This window comes from Hemiscyllium ocellatum, chromosome 8 (assembly GCF_020745735.1).
Source record: "Hemiscyllium ocellatum isolate sHemOce1 chromosome 8, sHemOce1.pat.X.cur, whole genome shotgun sequence".
NCBI classification, from domain to species: domain Eukaryota; kingdom Metazoa; phylum Chordata; class Chondrichthyes; order Orectolobiformes; family Hemiscylliidae; genus Hemiscyllium; species Hemiscyllium ocellatum.
The window spans coordinates 110,701,594-110,725,084 of record NC_083408.1 but is presented as its reverse complement, the minus strand read 5'-3'; the positions used below and the strand labels follow the sequence as shown (position 1 = coordinate 110,725,084).

The following is a 23,491-nucleotide window of genomic DNA, read 5'->3' as shown; positions in this document are numbered from 1 at the left end:
GCAGCACCTCACATTTATCTAAATTAAACTCCATCTGCCACTCCTCAGCCCGTTGGCCCAAATGATCAAGATCCCATTATACTCTGAGGTAATCTTCTTCACCATCCACTACACCTCCAATTTTGGTGTCATCTGCAGACTTACTAACTATATCTCCTATGTTCCCATCCAAATCATTTATATGAATGACAAAAATTAGTGGACCCAGCACCGATCATTGCGGCACAACACTGGCCACAGGCCTCTAATCTGAAAAGCAACCCTCCACCACCACCCTCTGTTTTCTACCTTCAAGCCAGTTCTGTATCCAAATGGTAGTTCTCCCTGTATTCTGACATCTAACCTTGCTAACCTGTCTACCATGGGGAACCTTGTCGTACGCCTCACTGAAGTCTATATAGATCACATCCACTGCTCTGCCCTCATCAATCCTCTTCGTTACTTCAAAAAACTCAATCAATTTTGTGAGACATAATTTCCCTAATCAGTCCTTGGCTTTTCAAATACATCTAAATCCTATTCCTCAGGATTCCTTCCAACAACTTGCCCACCACTGATGTCAGGCTCACCAGTCTCTGGGATGTCCTTACCACCTTTCTTAAATAATGATACCACGTTAGCCAACCTTCAGTCTCCCAGCACCTCACCTGTCACTTTTGATGATACAAATGTCTCAGCAAGGGGCTTAGCAATCACTTTCCTAGCTTCTCACATATTTATGGGGATGCCTGACCAAGTCCTGGGGATTTATCCACTTTTGCGCGTTTTAAGACATCTAGGATCACCAGCTCTGTAATATAGACATTTTTCAAGATGTCACCATCTATTTCCCCAAATTCTGTATCTTCTTTGTCCTCCTCCACAGTAAACACTGCAAAATGCTCTTTTAATATCTCCCCCATCGCCTGTGGCTCTTCACATAAGCTGCCTTGCTGATCGTTGAGGGGCTGAAAATGCTGGAAAAGCGCAGCAGGTCAGGCAGCATCCAAAGAGCAGGAGAATCGACGTTTCGGGCATAAGCCCTTCTTCAGGAGGGGCCCTATTCTCTCCCTAGTTACCCTTTTGTCCTCAATATATTTATCAAATCCCTTTGGGGTCTTCTTAACCCTATTTGCCAAAGTTATCTCATGTCCCCTTTTGGCCCTCCTGATTTCCCTCTTATGTATACTGCTACTGCCTTTATACTCTACTAAGGATTAATTTAATCTGTCTTGTCTCTACCTGACATATGCTTCCTTCTTTTTCTTAACCAAACCCTCAATTTTGTTAGTCATCCAGCATTCCCTACACCTATCAGCCTTTCCTTTCACCTAACAGGAATATACTTTGTCTGGACTCTCATTATCTCATTTCTGAAGGCCTCCCATTTTCCAGCCATCCTTTTATCTACAAACTTCTGCCCCCAGTCAGCTTTTGAAAGTTCTTGCCTAAAACGTCAAAATTGGCCTTTCTCCAGTTTAGAACTTCAACTTTTAGATCTGGTCCATCCTTTTCCATCACTTAAACTAATAGAATTATGGTCGCTGGCCCCAAACTGCTCTCACACTGACACCTCAGTCATCTGCCCTGCCTTATTCCCCAAGAGTAGGTCAAGTTTTGCACCCTCTCTAGTTAGGTACATCCACATATTAAATCAAAAACTTTTCTTGCACACACTTAACAAATTCCTCTCCATCTAAACCCTTAACACTATGGCAGTCCCAGTCTACGTTTGGAAAGTTAAAATCCTCTACCATAACCACCCTATTATTCTGACAGATAACCAAGATCTCCTTACAAATCTGTTTCTTAATTTACTGCTGGTGGGGTCTATTGTACAATCCCAATAAGGTGATCATCCCTTTCTTATTTCTCAGTTCCACCCAAATAACTTCCCTGGATGTATTCCCAGGAATATCCTCCCTAAATACAGCTGTAATGCTATACCTTATCAAAAATGCCACTCCCCCTCCTCTCTTGCCCCCCTTTCAATCCTTCCTGTAGCATTTGTATCCTGGAACATTAAGCTGCCAGTCCTGCCCATCCTTGAGCCACATCTCTGTAATTGCTATGATATGTCAGTCCCATGTTCTTAACCATGCCCTGAGTTCATCTACCTTCCCTGTTAAGTCTCTTGTATTGAAATAACTGCAGTTTATCAGTCCTACCTTGTTCTCTACTTTGTTCCTGTCAGTCCAGACTGTTTGACACACTCCTTTTCCCAACTGTACCAGTCTCAGATTGATCTCTGTCCACACTATTTAGCTGGGTCTCTCCTCCACCCCCCCCCCCTCCCCCCCCAACCTTACTCATGTAAAACCTCCTGAGTACCTCTAGATAATCTATATGTCCCCTTCAAATTCAGGTGCAATCCGCCCTTATTGTACAGGACACTTCTATCCCAGAAGAGATTCCAATGATCCAAGAATGTGAACCCTTCTCCCCTGCACCAACTCCTCAGGCATTCATCTGCTCTATCATTCTATTCCTACCCTCACGACCTCATAGCACTGGGAGTAATCCAGATATTACTGTCCTCGAGGACCACCTTTTTAAATTCCTGCCTAACTTTCCATATTCTTCCTTCAGAATCTCATTCCCTTCCCTTCCTAGTTCTAATGTGTACAGAAACCACCTGCTGGTCCCTCTCCCCTTTTGAGAACGTTCTGCGCCCTCTCCAAGACATCCTTGATCCTGAAACCAGGGAAGCAACACACCATTCTGATTTTTCACTGCCGACCACAGAAACATCTGTCTGTGCCCCTGATCGAGAGTCCCCTATCATAATCAATCACTTGGAACCCTTCATACACTTCATTACACTCATAGAATCCCTACTGTGTGAAACAGGCCATTTGGACCAACAAGTCCACACCGACCCTCCGAAGAACAACTCACCCAGACCCACTCCCCGAAGCATATACCCCTGACGAAGGCACCTAACCTTACATGTCCCTGAACACTGTGGGCAATTTCCAATGGCCAATTCACCTAACCTGCACATCTTTGGATTATGAGAGGAAACCAGAGCACCTGGAGGAAACCCACGCAGACACGGGGAGAATGTGCAAACTCCACACAGACAGCTGTCCAAGGCTGGAATTGAATCTGGGTCCCTGGCACTGTGAGGCAGGAGTACTTACCACTGAGCCATCCAGAGCCATTCTGAAGAAGGATCACTGAACCCGAAACATTAAGACTACTTTCTTTCCATAGATGTTGCCGGAGTTGCTGAGTTTCTCCAGCAATTCCTGATTTTGTTTCTGATGTCACAAACCAAACCAGGTCGATGAAATAACAGGCTCAAATTTTCTAATTGTTTCATACTGATATGTGGATAAATCGGGATATAGATAAGTTGCAGAGCTGGGCAGAAAGGTGGCAAATGGAGTTCAATGTAGCTAAGTGTGAAGTCATTCACTTTGGTAGGAGTAACAAGAAGATGGATTACTGGGCTAATGGTAGGCTACTTGGTAGTGTGGATGAGCAGAGGGATCTTGGTGTCCATGTACACAGATCTCTGAAAGTTGCCACCCAGATAAATAGTGCTGTGAAGGCGGCATATGGTGTACTGGGCTTTATTGGTAGAGGAATTGAGTTCCGGAGTCCTGAGGTCGTGTTGCAGTTGTATAAGACTCTGGTGCGGCCTCATCTGGAGTATTGTGTGCAGTTTTGGTCGCCATACTATAGGAAGGACGTGGAGACATTGGAATGAGTGCAGAGAAGGTTTACCAGGATGTTGCCTGGTATGGTAGGAAGATCGTATGAGGAAAGGCTGAGGCACTTGGGGCTGTTCTCATTGGAGAAAAGAAGGTTTGGGGGAGATTTGATAGAGGTGTACAAGATGATTAGGGGTTTAGATAGGGTTGACAGTGAGAACCTTTTTCCGCTAATGGAGTCAGCTGTTACTAGGGGACACAGCTTTAAATTAAGGGGTGGTAGGTATAGGACAGATGTTAGGGGTAGATTCTTTACTCAGCGGGTTGTGAGTTCATGGAATGCCCTGCCAGTAGCAGTGGTGGACTCTCCCTCTTTATGGTCATTTAAGCTGGCATTGGATAAGCATATGGAGGTTATTGGGCTAGTGTAGGTTAGGTAGGCTTTGGTCGGCGCAACATCGAGGGCTGAAGGGCCTGTACTGCGCTGTATTTTTCTATGTTCTATAAATGCATTGCCTATTGTGAGATTGTGTTAATGGGGGGGCGTGTTCCATTTTTGATATGAGTTTGATGTTTTGTGAGTGAATCTTGACTGTGGTCTTGATCCAGCCTGTAATGTAGTTAGTCTTGCAGAGAATGTAAATCATCCATGCACCACTTTCCCAGTTTTTAAAAGAACTTTTACTTTTAAATTAGAGGATAGGATGCTGTAGCCACTATCCTGTCTTCTCTGGTCTGTAACATACCCCCACCTTGCTACCCTGAACTGTCCCCAGAGGCATACAAAGGCCTACAATAAATTGGTATGTGTTGCATCCATTTTCCATGCATAAAATGGGCCGAGCGCAGACCAGTTTCTCCCCCAGTGTACCCTCCGATTCTCAATCCTTTTACACCTGAAAAGTTTCTTCCTATCCAAACTCCTCATGATTTTGAAAACTTGAAGCCTGAAAGTTACTCATTAACCATTACTCTTTTTCATCTACCTCCGTCCATTTTGTTTTCAAGTTCCTTTTATTCTATGGCCTGTGACTTTCCTTACACACCTATTATTTTGACTGTAACAAATGCCTTTTAGAAGTCCAGATATATTATGTCAGCAGCCTTGACCTCATTAACTCTCTGTGTTATCTTTTAAAATATTCCAAGTTAGTTGGATGCAATTTTCATCTAATAAACCTATGCTGACTCTTCCAAAATAACCAATATTTTTCCGTGTGACTTTTTAAAAAATTCATTTGTGGGGTTTGTGCAATGCTGTCTTTGTGAGTATTTATTGCCCATCCTTAACCTACCAGCAGGCAGTTAAGAGTCAGTCACATTGCTGCGGATCTGAAGTCACATGTAAGCCAGACCAGGTCAGGATGGCAGATTTCCTTCCTAAATGGGTATTAGTGAACCAAATGGGCATTCACAAACATTGATATGGATACATGGTTGTTTCTTGCTCCAGAATGTTACCAAATTTAGCTTTCGTAACATGTCATGGCGGGATTCACACTCATGTCACTGGAACATTAGCCTGGGATTCTGGATTATTAGTCTAATGACATTCCCACGACACTATCTATCTTTAGTTATGTTATTAAACCTTCCTGAATAATTGTTTCTAGAAGTTCCCTCACCACTAAAAGTTAAGCTGACTGATCTGTAATTGTGAGGCCGATCTTTACAAATGTGTTCAAACAAGGGCATAATGTTTGTAATCCTCCAGTCATTTTGCACCACCCTGAATCCAAGGAAAATTGACTATTATTATCAATTGTTATTAGATTATTGCCAGTATCTTTACTGCTCCTTACACCACTACTATCCCAGACTATGTTTGGGTCATTAAAGTCTGCCATTTTTAATAGTCAATGATTTTTTCACGTCTTTGTAATTGCCTTCCACTTTATTTCTGCATATCCTCCCCACTAGTTGGTGGTATGTTGATCATACCAAATAATGTAATTTCATCCATTTTATTACTTAACTCCAGCTTAGGGGAGGCACGGTGGCTCAGTGGTTAGTACTGCTGCCTAACAACACCAGGGACCCAGGTTTGATTCCACCCTCAGGCAGCTGTCTGTGTCTAGTCTGCACATTCTCCCAGTGGGTTTCCTCCAGGCACTTTGGAAATCTATTGTCCTTAACCTGGTCTGGCTCCCATGTGGTTGACATGCAGTGTGGTTCACTCTGATCTATTCTGTCAATTAGCATAATAGGCTTCTTAGTTCAAGAGCAATTCAAAATGGTCAAGAAAGACATGCCTTACCAGCGACACACACATCCCATGAAAGATTCAAATATCTTCGTTCCGAATGGTGTGTTATTATGACTCTGAATGATGGATTGTTGTAGGTCCTAACAATTTATATCTAAGATGGACAAAATTAACAAAGTGGACCAGCGGTTGGTATTTACTGCATTAATACATTGCTCATTGTATCTGTAATAGTAAAATTAATCTTTACTTAATTAGTTTCTCTTCTAAGTTAAGGCTGTTGAGAAGGGTATAGGTGAAAGTTAATGCACTGAAATATTCATGAGCTGCTGAATAAAGCACCTGACTGATGTTATAATTGGTTATGCATCCTTTAATTTATGATAATAAATTACTTCTGTCTCGTGTCATTTACAGCAACAATGTAATTACCTCTTGGGACTAAGGGAACAGCTCTAATGTTTCAAGTGATAATTTCAACTTTTCAGTTACAAGCAGCAGCTTCCCCTCCCTCATTAATGTTTGGCTTACTCTCTTACTTGACTGACTGAGTTGACATCACTCTTAATCTGAGTCAGAAGGTCGAAGGTTCAAGTTCTCTTCTGGAATCTTGAACAGGTATCCCAGTGCATGGAGTGCTGCGCTATCGTGAGGTGCTGTTCTTCAGATGAAATATTAGATAGATTTTTTCTGTCTGTTCAAGATTATGATCATAAGTGGAGAGTTGGGAGTTCTCCTGACAACGTGGTCACCTTCACTAACATAACCAACTATTCATACTATTAGTGACTTGCTACAAACAAGTTGGCTAACACAATCAACCATCACAAAAGTTCACTGTCAGCATAACATTTTTAGGTTATTTGGAGAGGCATAATAAATGAACAAATCAAGGGAAGAATTAGCAACAAATGTTCAAACCTGTAATTAAACAGTACAAAAATAAATGTTAAATAAAAGTTTAAATGTTTACCTGTGTGACATTGAAAGCATCAGGGTACATTTGAGCTCAGCAGGAATTGTCTGTGCACTTTTAACTTTTCCAAAGTTGTGTTATATCCTCAACAAAGGGTTCGGAACAATGCTGCCTAAATTCATACGCAAGTAGAATTGATATAAGAACATAACAAATATTTGTTTGACATATGTTCTTGAGAAGTTATTAAAATTTATAATAAAGACCAGTAACCAAGTGTTTGCAGTAACTTAGCTAATCAGAAAGGATCACTGGTAAATCACCATCAATTGATAGAAGAATATAAGAACTAGGAGCAGGAGTAGGCCATCTGGTTCCTCGAGCCTGCTCTGCCATTCAATAAAATCATGAATGATCTTTTCGTAGACTCAGTTCCGCTTACCCACCCTCTCACCGTAACCCGTAATTCGTTCATTGTTCAAAACTATATCTACCTTAGCTTTAAAAACATTTTCTGCAGTAGTGTCAACTACGTCACTGGGCAGGGAATTCCATTGATCATAATCATAAAACTGGCATACTGAAGGCCTTGCTATGGTATCATTGAGCACTCTAGTATGTTACTGAGAAGCCAATATGTAACTAGCAAGGAATACGGAGTATTTTGTTGGATAATTAACTTTATGGATAATCGAATGCCTGATAATACAGTTCAGCCAAGCATTGGGACTTTGCAATGTTGTCCAGATATTCTGATATTCGGATAATGGAGGTTACTCCGTATTTGAATTTTATAGGTATGAAATTTACTAAACTGTTTTGGATCTACTACATACGGCAATGATGTTTGTAAAACTAAATATACAAAAAATATCAATATTAATACGTGAACATTTTTTACAATAAAATTTGAAGGAAAATATAATCATGGCTAAAGAAGGCCTTCAAAACAGCAATGAGCAATCATGTAAATAAAAAGAAGAGGTAATGGTAGACATGTTGTTTAATTATTTGATATCGGTCTTCACAATGGAGGAAGAGGGAAATATACTTGAAATTCTAGACAAATTAGCAAGGATTCTAACTTAATACTGTGAATGAAAGCGAGAGAACAGTATTAAAAAGAAAATCAATGACATGAAAGACTTATAAATCCCTGGATTTGATGTTTCTCACCCAGGTTTTAAAGGAAGTAGATGAAAAATTCCAAGGGATGTAGCCATGATCTTCCAAATCTGCCTTAACTGTAGAATTTCCTTTGAGACATAGGCCATAATTTGAAACAAATGAGAGAAAGAAATGAGGAAAGTACAGATCTGTTCGTCGGACGTACGTTCTTGATAACTTATTAAAACTTATAACAAAGAACAGTAACTGAGCATTCTCAGTAATTTCAGCTCATCAGAAAAAATCAATAGTAAATTGCCATCATGGTGAAGGTAGCAGTTACTGTCTAATTGTGCAGTCAGTTGGAGGGAGAGTAGAATGGATCCAAAACGAGTATTTTGAAGTAAAATAAAATCAGTTTATGAAGACATGAAAATTCCATGCTAAAATGATCTAGCAAAATAGATTTAGGTTTAATAGGGTTTAACAACTTAGCTTCAATAGCAATCCAGCCAGACATTTAAGGTATCATTAATGGAATAATTATATTCCATGAGGAAGAAGAATTCCAAGGGGGAGGGGGGGGGGGTAAACTAATAAAAGCATGTAATTATGCAAGGGTTGGTAACAAGTCAGCAGATTGGAAACTATATAAAAGACAGCAAAAAATTATTAAGGCAGGAAACAGAGTATAAGGTAAATTATTCAGAAATATGAAAGCAGGTAGTAAAATTTTCCATAGACTTTTTAAAAAAGAAATTAGTTAAGGAAGTCAATGTTGGTTCTACAGAAAGTGAATCTGGGAACTTAATGATTACAAATAAGGACATAGATCAAATAAACAAAGAATTTGCATCTGTCTTCCCTATAGAGAATACAGTAACATCTGAGAAATAGCTGTGAATCTGAAAGTTGCAGGAAAGGAGAAACTCGAGAAAATTACAATCACCGAGGAAGTGACGCTGAGTAAATTGCTGGAGCTGAGGCCTGACAGGTCGCTGGGTCTCAATGGATTTTATCCAAAGGGTCTTAAAAGAAATGGTTAGTGAGATAGTTGATGCATTGGTTTTCATTTTCTAAATTCTCTTTATTTGGAGAAGATTCCACTAGATTGGAAAGTAGTGAGTATAACTCTTTTATTCAGAAAGGGGGGGGTAGACATAGGCCTAATGCTGCAGGCCCTACATTAAGCTAACATCTGTTACAGGGAAGGTTTTACAGAAGAACACTTTGAAAATGCAAGGTATATCAGGCAGAGTCACCAAGGCTTTGCAAAAGGGAAGACATGTTAACCAATTTATTAGAGTTCTTTGGGGAAGTAACATTTGCTAAAGATAAAGGGAAACCAATCAATGTATTATGCTTAGATGTCCAGAAAGTATTTAATCAAGTGTCATATCAAAAGTTATCATAGAAAATAAAAGCTTATGGGGTGGAAGGTGACATAATAGCATGGGTAGGATGTTAATGAAGTGGCATGTTACTGGATGAGTGATTCCAGAGGCTAGTGCTCTGGGGACATGGGTTCATAATCCTCTGTGTCTGCTGGTAAAATTTAATTCTATTTATTAAGTCTGGAATTTGTGAGGATTAAACTAAAGGGACAGGGACCTGAAGGTTAGCTCAGAATGGAAGGAAGTAAGCTGATAAAATGAAGAAAAAAATTGGCTTGTGAAATTAGAAGGCATGCAAAACAAAGGGGGGCATCAACGAGTCTTAGAATGTGGAATAATATTGAAGAGACAAAGCTAATGGCACTATACCTGACTGAACGCAGTATGTGTAACATGATTTGAAGGCAGAAATATAATGGTGTATGGGGCCATGGCATTAATTAGATTAGAGCAGGCATTTAGCATGGATGATGCAGTAATCATGGGTGATTTAAACTACATATTGACTGGGTAGACTAAGTGAGCACTGATGTTATGGAGAATGAGTTTCTGGAGTGTGAGAGGAATGGTTTTCTGGTGTTGTAAAATGGAAAGTGGTAATTAATAATCTTAACCTTTTTTTGAACAAAAAAAGTTGTAATGTTTGATAGTGAGATAGTTTAATCTAAAGCCAGGCTATTAAACTTGAATAAAAGAAAATTATGAAGTGGTGAAGGGAACATTGGATGAGAAGGATTAGGGTGCCTTATTAAAAGGTATAACAATACATATGCTATAGATGATCATTAAGGAATTAGTACATAGCTTACGACAATTATACAGTCCCCAAGACTCAAAAATCAAAATAAGTCAGTCAACCATAGCTAGCAAAATAAGTTAAGGATTGTACAAGATTTTAAATATGCTCATAAAATTGTCAGAAATAGTAATACAGCTGAGGAATGGAAGGATTTTTTGATGCACCAAAAGATGATGAAACTGATAAAGCAAGTGAGAAATGAGATATGACTGTCAATAGCAAAGCACTTAAAAGTGGACTGTAAAAGCTTCAACATGCCCATAAAAATGACTAAAACAAATCTGGGTCCAATGCAGAAAAACATTTTAATAGGGAATAAAGAAATGACAGAAAAGCTAAGTGACTACTTTGCATCAATGTTGACTGAAAAAAAAACACCCAAAATTAGTATTTAGTGATCATGTAGAATGAAGAATTGAGGGAAAATTGCTATTAGTACGAAGAACGTGTTGGAGAGTTTAATACGACTGAATGTTGATATGCATGTAGGATGAATGTGCACTCTAATGTTCTTAGTAGCTGCATGAGCCTCCAATGCCCATGCATGGCAGTGACTTCCAGAATCAATGCCGATTTCGGCATGGTGCTCCAACACAACTGCACAGCTTAAAGGGAACATTGTTCTCCATCCCAGGGTGTTGAAAGAAATAGCAATGGTGTTGATAGATACAGTGATGATCATCTTCAAATATTTGTAAGTTCAAGGGAAACAAATGTCATTGCATTACTTTAAAGGCAGGGAAATAGAAACCTATTTGTGTTGCATCAGTAGGAGGGAAGGCAGTAGAATCTATTACAAAGGTTATGATGAATTTACACTTAGATATTCATTCAGATTGGGAATGGTCAGTGTGGATTTGAATGGTAGAATGTGTTTGGAAAACCTGTTGGTACTGTTAGAATTGATAAAGGGGAGTGAGTGGACTTTGTATATATGGATTTTAGGTGGGGAATTATTAAAGTCCCCCCACAAAAGGTTGGTTAACAAAATTTAATGCATGGGATAAGAGGTAATGTACTAATGTGGATTAAGGATTGGCTAATAGGCAGATGACAGAATAAAAACAAATAGATTTCTCTCATATTGGCAAATTGGAGTACTTCAAGTATTATTCTTGGACTCTGGACATGCATAGCATCTATCAATGATTTGAATGAGAGGATGAAATATATTATTTCAAAGTTTGCAGAATTCATGCAAATAAATGGGAATGTGAGGAAGATATAAATCCGCTTCAAGAGATTTTAGCAGTCGACAAGAACATGGCAAATAGAAAATTATGTGAAAATTGTGAGGTTTAACTTCTTTGCTGGAAAGAACAGATGTACTGAGTGTTGGGAGCGCTTATACCTATATACATTGGAATATAAGCCTATTTGTCATGTGATTTATTGGAACTGAGAAGTCAAAATGTTAAAGGAAATTTTAAACAAGTAATTTTGAAAAGCAATGTCCAGCAACGTTTTTCAGCAGACAGACCAGGAAAACCCCAATGGATCTTTACTGCCATCACCTAGCAACAGCCTCTTAGCAGAATTACTAAGTTTTTTTCCCAGACCATGCCTCAAGGTTGTGAACATATGCTGGAGAAGTTTTCAAGGTCAAGAAGTACTGTCTCTCAGTAAGAGTCAAAGCTTGGACCCAAAAGAAGTACCATCCCAATCTCTCTCAGTGAAGTAGTTTGAAAAGAACTAATAAACTTTCAGAAAAAAGAATTCTGAATTGTTTCTCAGCTGAATCTGAAATCTGTTCTAAAGATTTTCCAATAATCTTTGACTGTCAGCAATCAGATCTCATGAACAGGAATTCAAAGGAACTGTGAGTAGTCAACCCAACTTTGTCAACTGAATTTGCCCCTTTATCTAAGAGCTGTTGCTTTTATTTCTTTTTTGCTGAGTTTTTTTTAGCCAACCCATGATCATAACACTGTGGTCATGTACGTCTGTTTTCCTGTCTGTGCACAAAGAGGTGCGTGTTTGGGATTGAGGGATATAATTTAGTTTGCATAATACTTTTGTTAATAACCAGTTTTCTACTTTACTGAAGAATACTTTTACCTCTCATAAATGTGTTTTTTTTAGTTTATTGAAAAGCCTGGTGGAAGTCTCTTTTTGTTGTAGATGGTACATACCACTAATAGTAAGCATCCGTAGTGGGGGAGTGGATGATTGTGGGTGTGGCCCCAGTCAAATGGCTGCTTTGTCCTGGATGGTGAGGAGTAGTAAGGTGAAACAAATTGACTAATTTGTAATAATTGAATAAGGCATCTACACTTTTGGTGTGGCTTGTGGAATAATGGGACTTGATTTCCAGCTCACTCTTCCCACTGGAGTCGTAACAAGATTATTCCATAAATGGTAAAATGTTCGAGGCTGTCAATGTATAAAGAGATTGGGTGTCTGCATCAGTAAGTCACTGAAGAAGGCTAACATGCAGGTGCAGTAGGCAATCAGAAAGGCGAATGGTATGCCAGAATGTAGACATTACTGGCTAGGCCAGCATTTTTACCCATCCTTAATTGCTTAGAAGGCAATTAAGAGTCAAAGACATTGTTGATCTGGAGTCATTATGGGCCAGACTGGGTAAGGGTGATAAATTTCTTCCCCTCAAGAACAAAGATCAGTCAGGTGCATTAATGCAGCAATCAAAATTAGTTGCTATTAGCGTAGCTGTTAATTCCAGGATTTACTGAATTTGAATTTCACTATCTGCTGGTTTCTCCAGAACATTAGCCTAGGGTTCTGCCAAATTCATATGTTTTGTGTGCAGTTTACAATAGGGAAGTTATGTCTAATAAATCTAATTTAACTTTTGAGGAAATAAGTCTTCTACCATTGACCATTGGGAGAAGACCATAGAGACATTGGATAATGATATCACACCAGGATTTGTGCTGGGACCTCAACTATCAATTATATTTATCAATGATTTAGATTTTTAAATTTAACCTATTTTTCTAATCATTCTGTTCAGAGATGTTATTCCACAATCCTGGAACAGGTGGGACTTGAACCCAGGCCTCCTGGTCTACCGGTAGGGACATTACCACTGTGCCACAAGTGGGTCTGATATCAATGAGTTAGATAACATGAACACAAATTGGAAACTGAAATAGACCATTCGACCCCCACAAGAAAGTTGTGCCTAATTTATTGTGTTTTGAATACCACATTCCAATATATCCTTATAAATCTTTGATTCTCTCATCTAATAGGTTTGCCGTTGGCACAAAGATTGGTGACATTGTATGTAGTGTAATGGAGCCATAAATTTGCAAAGCAACATTGATGAATGAACTGGTAAAACTAGCAGAGGACTTTCTGTACATTTAAGTGAAAAATTATTCATCTTGTTCATAAACCTTTACACTGAATGATGACAGAAAATCAAAATCAAAGACAGGCCATTCAGGAGAGGTTAGAAAATGTTCAGCACCATTCACAACTCCTCAAATACTGAAACAGTCTCTGTTCAAATGAAGCAAGACCTGAACAAAATCCAGGTTTGGGTTGAAACGTGGCAAATAACATTCACGCCATACAAATGCCAGGCAATGATCATTTCCAAGAAGAGAAATTCTGACCATACACATTGACATTCAATGATATTTCAATGACTGGATCCCCCCACTATCAACTTCCTAAGATTTACTGTTGACCAGAAACTGGACCAACCATATAAATACAGTGACTACAAAAGGAGGTTAAAGGCTAGGAGTCCTGTAGTAAGCAACTCATCCCTTGGTTCCAAAATCTGTCCACCATCTACAAGGGACAAGTCAAGAGCATAGTGGGATGCTTTCTCCTTTCCTGGATAGATGCAGCTCTATCAGCATTCAAGAAGCTTGATACCATCCAGGACAAAGTAGCCACCTGATTTGGGGCCACATCCAGAATATCCACTCCACCTCTGATGCTTACTATTAGTGGTATGTACCATCTGCAAGAGGCACTGCAAAACTTCACCAAAAGTCCTTCACCAGCATTTCCAAGCCAACAACAGCTTCCATCTAGAAGGACAAGGGCAGCAGATACATGAGAACACTATCACTGCAATTTTCTTTCCAAGCTATTCAGCATCCTGATTTGGAACAATCCAATGACACTGAATCAAGACATAAAACTTCCCTGGCATTGTGGGTCTCCCTACAGCACATGGACTGCCTTGGTTCAAGAAGACAGATTACTACCTTCTCAAGGGCAGCTAGGGGCAGGGAATGCACCCACATCCAAGGGGGGAATTAAAAAAAAAACACTTGTTCCTTCAAAGCATTATAGATATATGGAACTCTCCCATAAATTCAGAATTCAATTCATTGAGATCACATCTCTACCATCGGGGAGAAGGTACAGAAGCCTGAACACATGCACCAGCCAGTTTCACAACAGTTTCTATCCTACTGTTGTTAGCATACTGAATGGACTCTCAAACTCTTAGCATGTGATCTCAATGAATTTAAATCTGAGATGAACAGTTTCTTAAACAAAGCCAGAAATTGCTGGAGAAACTTGGCCAGTCTAGCACGACCTTGGAGAGAAACAGAGTTAGCATTTCGAGTCCACTGATCCTTCAGTGTTCTAAAGAAGGGTCATTGGACTCTAAACATTAATTGTTTCTTTCTCCACAGATGCCGTCAGACCTGCTGAGCTTCTGACAATTTCTGTTTTTCAATTTCAGATTTTCAGTATCTGCAGTTTTTTATTTTGTTTTAGTTTTAATGGTTTCTTTTTAGCCAAGGTTATCAAGTGATCTAGAGCCAAGTCATGTGAATAGAAGCAGAATATACATATCAGCCATTATCTCATTGAATTGTGTTAAGGGCTCAAAGGGCTGAATAGCTGGGCAATGATGAAGGGTTTTTGCCTGAAACGTTTGATTTTCCTTGGATGCTGCCTGACCGGCTGTGCTTTTCTAGCACCACACTAATCTAGAGCTGAACAGCTGTCAGTGATTCTAAAGCTAAGTGTTTCAAATCTTAGAATATTGAGAGATTATCATGAGAAATACTAATGCTCTATAGAATCTTCCTGCAAATAAGTTGAGTTAGTGTTTTCTAAGTCAGAAGATTGAGTTTCAAGTTCCAATCCAGAGCCTTGCATGCAATGCCATCTTTAATTGTTGTTTGTGGGTCTTGGCTAGATGGAAATTGAATTGAATTTATTGTCATGTGTACCGAGGCACAGTGAAAAGCTTTGTCTTGCGAGCAATACAGGCACATCGCAGAGTTAGGTAGCATAGATAAGTAAATCATAGGTAAACAGCAGCAAAAACAAAAGCATAGGTACAGGCGAATGCTAAGAGTTTGAGAGTCCATTCAGTATCCTAACAACAGTAGGATAGAAACTGTTGTGAAACTGGCTGGTGCATATATTCAGGCTTCTGTACCTTCTCCCCGATGGTAGAGGTCGTCGAAAAGCATTGCCAGGGTGGGATGGATCTTTGAGAATGCTTGACTTTCCTTGACAGCGGGTCTGGTCTGATTCTATAGATAGGAAGTTGGCCTTTGTGAATGTCTGGGCTGAGTTCACCTCTCTCTGTAACCGTCTCCAATCTTGAATGGTACAGTTGCCATACCAGGTGGTGATACATCCAGACAGAAGGCTCTCAATGACGCACCTATAAAAGTTGGCAAGGGTATTCGCAGTCTGATGTGTTTCCTGATTTAAAACAGTGGCTGTACTTAAAAAGCACTTAATTTGCTGTAAAGTGCTTTGGGGCATCCTGAAGAGTAGTGAGGCATGGTGTGAATACAAGTTTTTCTTTAATTAATATATTCCAAGACTCCCTTATAAATGTTAATAGGAACTTCATGCAGTTACTACTTACACAACTATCCCGTAAATAGCAATGTGAGAAAGAACTGATATTTGTCTTACCTTGGTTGAAGGATGACTGTTGTAGAAATATTGTGAACTTGACAAGGAGATAGGTTGCTGGAAGGGGGTTTAAATGGCAGGTGACATTTAATGCAGAGAAGTGTGAAATAATTCAGTTCAGTAGAAAGAATACTGAGACACTATAAAACAAAAGGGTGCAATTCTGAAAGAGATGCAAGAGCAAAGGGACCTGAATGTACTTGTGCTTAAATCATTAAAGTTGATATGTTGGGTTGATACAGCAGATAATAGACAAAAAGCTCTTAGACTTTTGATGAAGGAGCAGTGCTCCAAAAGCTAGTACTTCCAAATGAACCTGTTGGACTGTAATCTGGTATTGTGTGATTTTTAACTTGTTTGCATAGGCATAGAGTACAAAATGGAACCCATGTCAAATTTGTACAAAGCACTAGTTTGGCCTCAACTGACACATTTAGTTCCAACCTTTGCATCATTCTTTAGGAAGAATATGAAGACCTTAAAGAATGTGTTTCAGTTACATAAAGCTAAAGTTACCACATCGGACCATAGGCTGCTTTCTGTTTAGAGGCTAGAAGAGATTGGGAAGGAGAGTACTTTATGGTGATCTCAGCCCAGTGTGGGAATTGTACTAACGTTGTTGGTGTTATCTGCATTGCAAATTAGCTGTCCAATCAATTGAGCTAATTGACCCAATTCAGTGAAAGAAGTTGAGACTGTTTTCTTCAGGTAAGTTTTAGAGGAGGTCCGACAGAGGTATTCAAAATCATGAGTCTGAAGAGGGTGGGGAGAAACTATTCCATTGGTAGAAGGATCGAAGACAAGAGTGGATGCTTTAAGGTTTTTGGTAAAAGACACAATAAAGATATGAAAGCAAAAATTGTTTGGGATCTGAATGCAACATATGGTGGAAGCATACTTGATCAGTGTATTTGAATTATTATCCATAAAGAAGGTATATCCAGCATCATGGGGAAACATCAGTGATACAAGAAGAATTGCTCCCTCAAAGAACTAGCACAGGCATGTCAGGCCAAATCTAACCATTCTATGTTTTCTGGGAATGTGGATTCAGAAACCAGCAGCTGCTTTGCCCTTTTTTTGTCATAATCATTGTTTTTTAACATGATCTCTGTTTTTGTTTTTCTTTTCCAGTTAGAAGAGGGTGAGCAGTTTGCTAAGATGGTAACAGACATGAATGAAAAAGAACCTGAGTTTCGGGCCAAAGGTTTCTTAGCACTTGGCTTAACCTACAGTCTCCAGGCCACAGATGGTAAGGGCATCATATAAAGTCACAAAACTTGGCAGCATGGCCTTATGATTTATACAGTGCGATGTAGTCCTCCCTATATTCTCATGGAGAAAATAGGAATAATTACTTTTGCTCCTCTAACTTGTCTTTTTGTCCCAGAGCTGCATAGCTCCTTATTTTCCTGCCTTTTTCCTATTAAGCATTCGACATCTAAATCTGGTGCTAGTTAACCTCAGCTTTGTTAGACTCTGTGGTATCCTGTAAAGTGACCATTGGGGCTTGGCCATTCACCTTGAATTCTTAATTCAGGAAATATGCCAGGCTTAACGTATTGTTTCAAACCATTGACAAGCAAAATACTGCCAATGATGAAAATCTAAAATAAAAACAAAGTTCTGTAGTAACTCAGCGGGTCTGGCAGTATCTGTAGCAAGAGAAGCAGAGTTAATCTTTCGACCTGGCTGAGTCGTCCTTGAAACTAAAAGAGGCTGGAAAATCATGGTTTATATGCTGTTGAGCAGGAAGAGAAATGAGTAGAACAGATGGCGAGGGCATCCACAGCAAAGCACAAGTGGAATGTTAAAGTTATTAAAGGTAGATATAGATGCAAACTGATATTATTGATAGGTGTGAATAGTTGAAAATAGGTCACCTTTGCTGAGAGCAAATCCATGCCATCAAGATACCTGATGGCGGATAATAAAAATGGAGGATTGTGTTCATGCCCTGAAGTTCTTGAATACAATGTTGAGCACTAAAAGCTAAAAGTATCAAATCAAAAGTAAGATGGTGTCCTCTAGCATGCATTAGGTTTCACTGAAACACTGCAGAGTAAAAATGTTTCATTTTCCAGTCCTCTTCAGCTCCACAGAAGAGTCATTGAACCTGAAGTATTAATACTGTTTCTCTGGCTGTAGATCTTGCTGAACTCGCTGAGTTTCTCCAGCAGTTTGTGTTGATGTCTTAAATCGGTTTAGGCCAGAAGAAAGGATATCAGTTGGATCTTTCCTAGTTCATGCACAAACAGCTTTCAGTTTTTAATACAACACCTCAGTCGCATCCTCAAATTATCTCAAATTGGCAGGACACAGACAGGAGGCTATTCAGGGCATTGAGTCTATGCCAATTCTGTCACAGGACAATTCAGTCAGTCCCACACCCCTGATCTTTCACCAAGTCCTAAATTCTTTATCTACATAATTTAACAATTCAATTCCTTTTTGAAAACTACGATTACATTTTAGAACCTTAAGTATTAACTATAATTATTCACAGCTTAGATCACCGGGCAGAGTACTTCATAAGTTTGCAAATGACATAAAGATTGTCAGCATTTTAACATTATAGAAGGAAGCATAAAATTCCAAAGAGATATAAATAAAGTGAATCAAGAAGGCTATGACAAACGGATTTCAGTATTTTTGAGTGTGAGATCTTCCACTTTTGATCTATAAAGGATAGAACAACAAAATATGTTCTAAATGATGGAAAGCTAGAAAGTGTAGAGGTCAAAAAGTAATTAAGGGTCTGTGTACATAGATCAGTAAAATATCATGATCTAATACAAAACTCATGAAAAAGACTAATAGAATGCTGGTTAGTATATCCAGAGAACTGTAAATAGAATGGGTTGGAACGTTTGTCATGCTTACTTTACAAACACCTAAAGTGCCATGTTCAACTCTTGGCACCACACCTCAGGAAGGATACATTGGTCTTGGATAGCATGCTATATGGACTCACCAGAATGACACCTGGCTCTCACTGTTAAATTCAATGCATTAAATACAGAAACTGAGGTTGTAGTCTTTGCAATTTCAACCATGATGGAACGATTTGATTTAAATTTTCAAATACTAATGAGACCATAGGCTATATAACTGGGGAAACTAACTGAAAGACATGGTTTTAAAAATAGAGCCAAGTCTTTTGGGAATAAAAGTAGGAAACACTCTGCATACAAAGCTATCTTCCACAAACGGAAGTTGATTATTTTGTTTAAAACCTGAGGTTGAAAGATTTCTATGAAGCAGAGGTACTAAGGGATTTGAAGCAAAGGTGAATATATAGCATCATCTTTAATTGTGGAGCAGGCTCAAGGAGCTAATTTGTGTTTTCCTGGTTCTATGAATTGTTATTTACAATTCTATTGAGCAGTGAATCCTGAAGAACCAGTTTCTTCTGCCAATCACCTTTGATTAACAATGCTTTAGCCATTCGAAACAATATCCCCTTACTTACTCTATACCCTTAAATTTACATGCTTGTATTAAAGCTCCTCTTCGTCCTAGCTTCTCTAGTCTATCCATATAACTGGAATCACTTGTGAAATTGACTATCAAAGGTGAGCATGGGACCCCAGTCATATTCCAAGCTAGGCAGGGCTGCCTGTGTTTTGTCAATATTTATAATGTTCCATTCATGTGATGTGTTGAACTTCCACAGGCTTCCTTTTTCAAGCTGTCCTTTATTATTAGCAACTGCCTTGTTGCCTCATGCGGTTGTCCCAACAGGGACTGATCTTGCGCTCCCATTCTCTCTCTAGTCTCATACAGATTTTGACTATTCTCAGTTTTAAAGTCATAAGCCTCGCTGAATCTGGTGGATTTGAACATTGCAGTTCCCATGCTTTGCCTCCATGCCCTGGAAACTCATTAAAAATCATGTTGTACACGATGCAAGTACAAGTACATTTTGTGGTCCCAGTCGTATCACAGGAGGATATGATTGCATGATCTCCCACTAAAATCACTCCACAGTCCAGCCTACGCAATATGTTTGTGACCCGTGGCCTTGCCCACGTCAATCAAAAAATAAACGATTTCTTCGTTACTTGATTGAATCATTATTGGCTCTGCTAAACAGCCTTTCTTCCATCCCTCCCCCATCTCCAATTTCTTTTTTTGTCCCTCCAATGTTGCCCATAATAGTGTCCAGGAATCCTGGCGATGTTGGAACAATTCTAGGCTGCTACCACGTCAAAGACTTTCTTTACCTTCCCAACCCAGCCAGTGACAATGTAGGAAATGTTTTCTCACCTGTAATATTCCAGTCCATCTGGTCTATTTTAGACCCCAGCTTTATCACTAGATGTTTACCTGCTGAGTCTTTGATTAACAGAATATAGAAGCAAAATATTGTGGGTGCTGGAAATCTGAAGTAAAACAGGAAATGCTCAGCAGAACAGGCGGGATCTATCAAGAGAAAAGCAGTTACCATTTCAGGTCTGTGACTTTCATCAGACATGAGGCTGCCAGATCTGCTGAGTGTTTGCTGCATTTTCTGATTTGATATTTCAATTCCTGGTCTGTGCTCATTTTATTAACAAGTCATTGATTTTTTTTTTAAAGCTACATTGAGAGGAATGCAAGAGGACCTCCAGAAAAAAGCACTTCGAGCATTTCAGAGGTGTGTGTTTAAAAAAAGCAAAGTAAATAAATACCTTTGAAAAATGAATATATAATTCTTACGGTTACCATGACAACTAAAATGTATGAGATATTTTGCTGGAAGCTAATTGCACACAACACCTCTCTGAGCGCTCCAGTGGAGAGTTTCTGACTACGAAGTAAGTGCTAGCAACTTTTAGCCTATTTTTAGGATTAATGGGAGCATACATTTGTGTAGGTGTCTGATAGTCGTCACTTATGGCAAAAGGAGTGTCACCAGAACAAGGAGGTAAAGCAGTGGGAATGAATTGTGAGCATTAAAGTTTTTTATCGGGTGTCTCTCTGCTCACCATGGGAGAGATGTTAGCACTGAGAAAATGGAACAGTCTTCTTTGAGATGCAGTCAGCTGCAGAGTAAAGTAACTTGCTCAAGTTATTTGTTGCATTCTCAGAAGACCATGGCATACTGCTTATAAATGTTACATCACTTAACTGTGGCTCTCCCACCATATTGAATTTGAGAGTAATGTCCTGAACTGCAAAAGTCTTAAACAAAGCCAATTGCAGAGGTGTCAAGTACATTGGAAAATTGGATTAAACGATATGGAGGTAAATACTTGAAGAAATATTTCATAATTCTGAACAAATATGCATTCCAATGAGAAATAAAAAATCCACAGAAAAATTGATCTCTCTGTGGCCAACCAAAGCAATTTTAGGATATTTTTCGATATTAAAAAAATGGCTTATAATGATGCCAAGATGATTAAAACGCATGAGGATTATGAAAGTTTTGGAAGCTATCATATGATGACCAAAAGTGTATTAAGGGCAAGTAAGTGAATACGAGAGTAACAAGAACAGATGTTTCTGGAAAATCTCAGCAGGTCTGGCAGCATCTGTGAAGAGAAATCAGTTAACGTTTTGGGTCCAGTGACCATTCCTCATAACTTAGCAGAAGTGGCTACTGCAGATGCTGGAGATTAGAATCAAGATTAGAGTGGTGCTGGAAAAGCACAGCAGGTCAGGCAGCATCCGAGGAGCAGGAAAATCGACGGTTCAGGCAAAGCCCCTCATCAGGAATGAGGCTGGGAGCCTCGGGGGTGGAGAGATAAATGGGAGGGGGATGGGCCTGGGGGGGGGAAGGTAGCTGAGAGTGCAATAGGTGGATGGAGGTGGGGGTAAAGGTGATAGGTCAGAGAGGAGGGTGGAGCAGATGGATGGGAAGGAAGATTGACAGATGAGACTGGTCACGAGAACAGTGTTGAGCTGGAAGGCTGGAACTGGAGGGAGGGGAAATGAGAAAACTGGTGAGGTCCACGTTGATGCCTTGGGGTTAAAGGGTCCCAAGGCGGAAGATGAGACATTCGTCCTTCAGGCATCGGGTGGTAAGGGAGTGGCGATGGCGGAAGCACAGCACCTGCATGTCCTCGGCAGAGTGGGAGGGGGAGTTGAAATGTTTAGCCACAGGGTGGTGGGTTTGATTGGTGTGGGTGTCCAGGAGATGTTCTCTGAAGCGCTCTACGAGAAGGTCTCCGGTTTCGCCAATGTAGAGGAGACCGCATCGGGAGCAGCGGATACAGTAAATGATGTGTGTGAAAGTGCAGGTGAAACTTTGATGGGTGTGGAACGCTCCTTTGGGGCCTTGGATAGAGGTGAGGGGGAAGTGGGTAGGTGTGGGTGCAGGCTTTGCAATTCCTGCGGTGGCAGAGGAGGCTTTCCCAACTTCCCACTATCCACTTCACCCTCCTCTCCGACCTATCACCTTTACCCCATCTCTTCCTACCGCCCCCTTGACCGTGACATCACCCTCCAACACGAAATCATCATCTCCCAAACCGTACGCAACCTGATCACCTCAGGGGATCTCCTACCCACAGCTTCCAACCTCATAGTTTGGGAACCCTGCACCGCCCGGTTCTACCTCCTACTCAAGGTCCACAAGCCTGACGACCTTGTCCGACCAATCGTCTCAGTCTGCTCCTGCCCCACTGAATTCATCTTCACCTACCTCGATACTGTCCTATTCCTCCCTGGTTAGGAACTCTCCACATGCATTCGGGACACCACCCTCCACCTCTTCCAAAACTTTCGTTTCCCTGGCCCCCGATACCTCATTTTACCATGGACATCCAATCCCTCTACACCTCCATCTACCATGGCCAGGGCCTCCAAGCCCCCCATTTCTTCGTCTCCTGACATCACCACCAGTACCCTTCCACTGACACACTTATTCTTTTGGTTGAACTGGTCCTCACCAATTTCACCTCCAACTCCTCCCACTTCCTTGAAATGAAAGGGGTAGCCATGGGCACCCGCATGGACCCCAGCTGCGCCTCTCTCTTTGTTGGCTACATAGAACAGTCCATCTTCCAGAGTTACACTGGCACCAGTCCCCATCTCTTCCTCCGCTACATTGATGACTGCATTGGCACCACCTTGTGCTCCCACAAAGAGGTTGTACAGTTCATCAACTCCTCCAACACACTCCGCCCGACCTTAAAATCACCTGGACCATCTCTGAGCTGAAAATGTGTTGCTGGAAAAGCGCAGCAGGTCAGGCAGCATCCAAGGAGCAGGAGATTCGACGTTTCGGGCATAAGCCCTTCCCGATGAAGGGCTTATGCCCGAAACATCGAATCTCCTGCTCCTTGGATGCTGCCTGACCTGCTGTGCTTTTCCAGCAACACATTTTCAGCTCTGATCTCCAGGATCTGCAGTCCTCACTTTCTCCTGGACCATCTCTGACACTTCCTTCCCCATTCTGGACCTCTGCAACTCCATCAACGATGACTAACTTAACACTGACATTTTCTTCAAACCCACCAACTCCTACAGCTACCTGGATTACACCTTCTCCCACCTTACCTCCTGTAAAAATGCCATCCCGTATTTGCAATTCCTTCGCCTCAGCTGCACCTGCTCCCAGGAGGA

General features: G+C 40.3%; 1 protein-coding gene across 3 annotated transcripts in view; it reads left to right on the top strand.

The window, feature by feature from the left end:
* ttc7b (tetratricopeptide repeat domain 7B) overlaps nt 1-23,491 on the top strand; it is a 351,966-nt gene that overhangs the window by 158,892 nt on the left and 169,583 nt on the right. For all 3 annotated transcript variants that reach the window (XM_060829465.1, XM_060829463.1, XM_060829466.1), the window contains exons 12-13: nt 17,072-17,189; nt 20,519-20,576. In XM_060829465.1, coding sequence (XP_060685448.1) covers nt 17,072-17,189; nt 20,519-20,576 — 176 coding nt within the window. The remainder of the gene's footprint in view (nt 1-17,071; nt 17,190-20,518; nt 20,577-23,491) is intronic.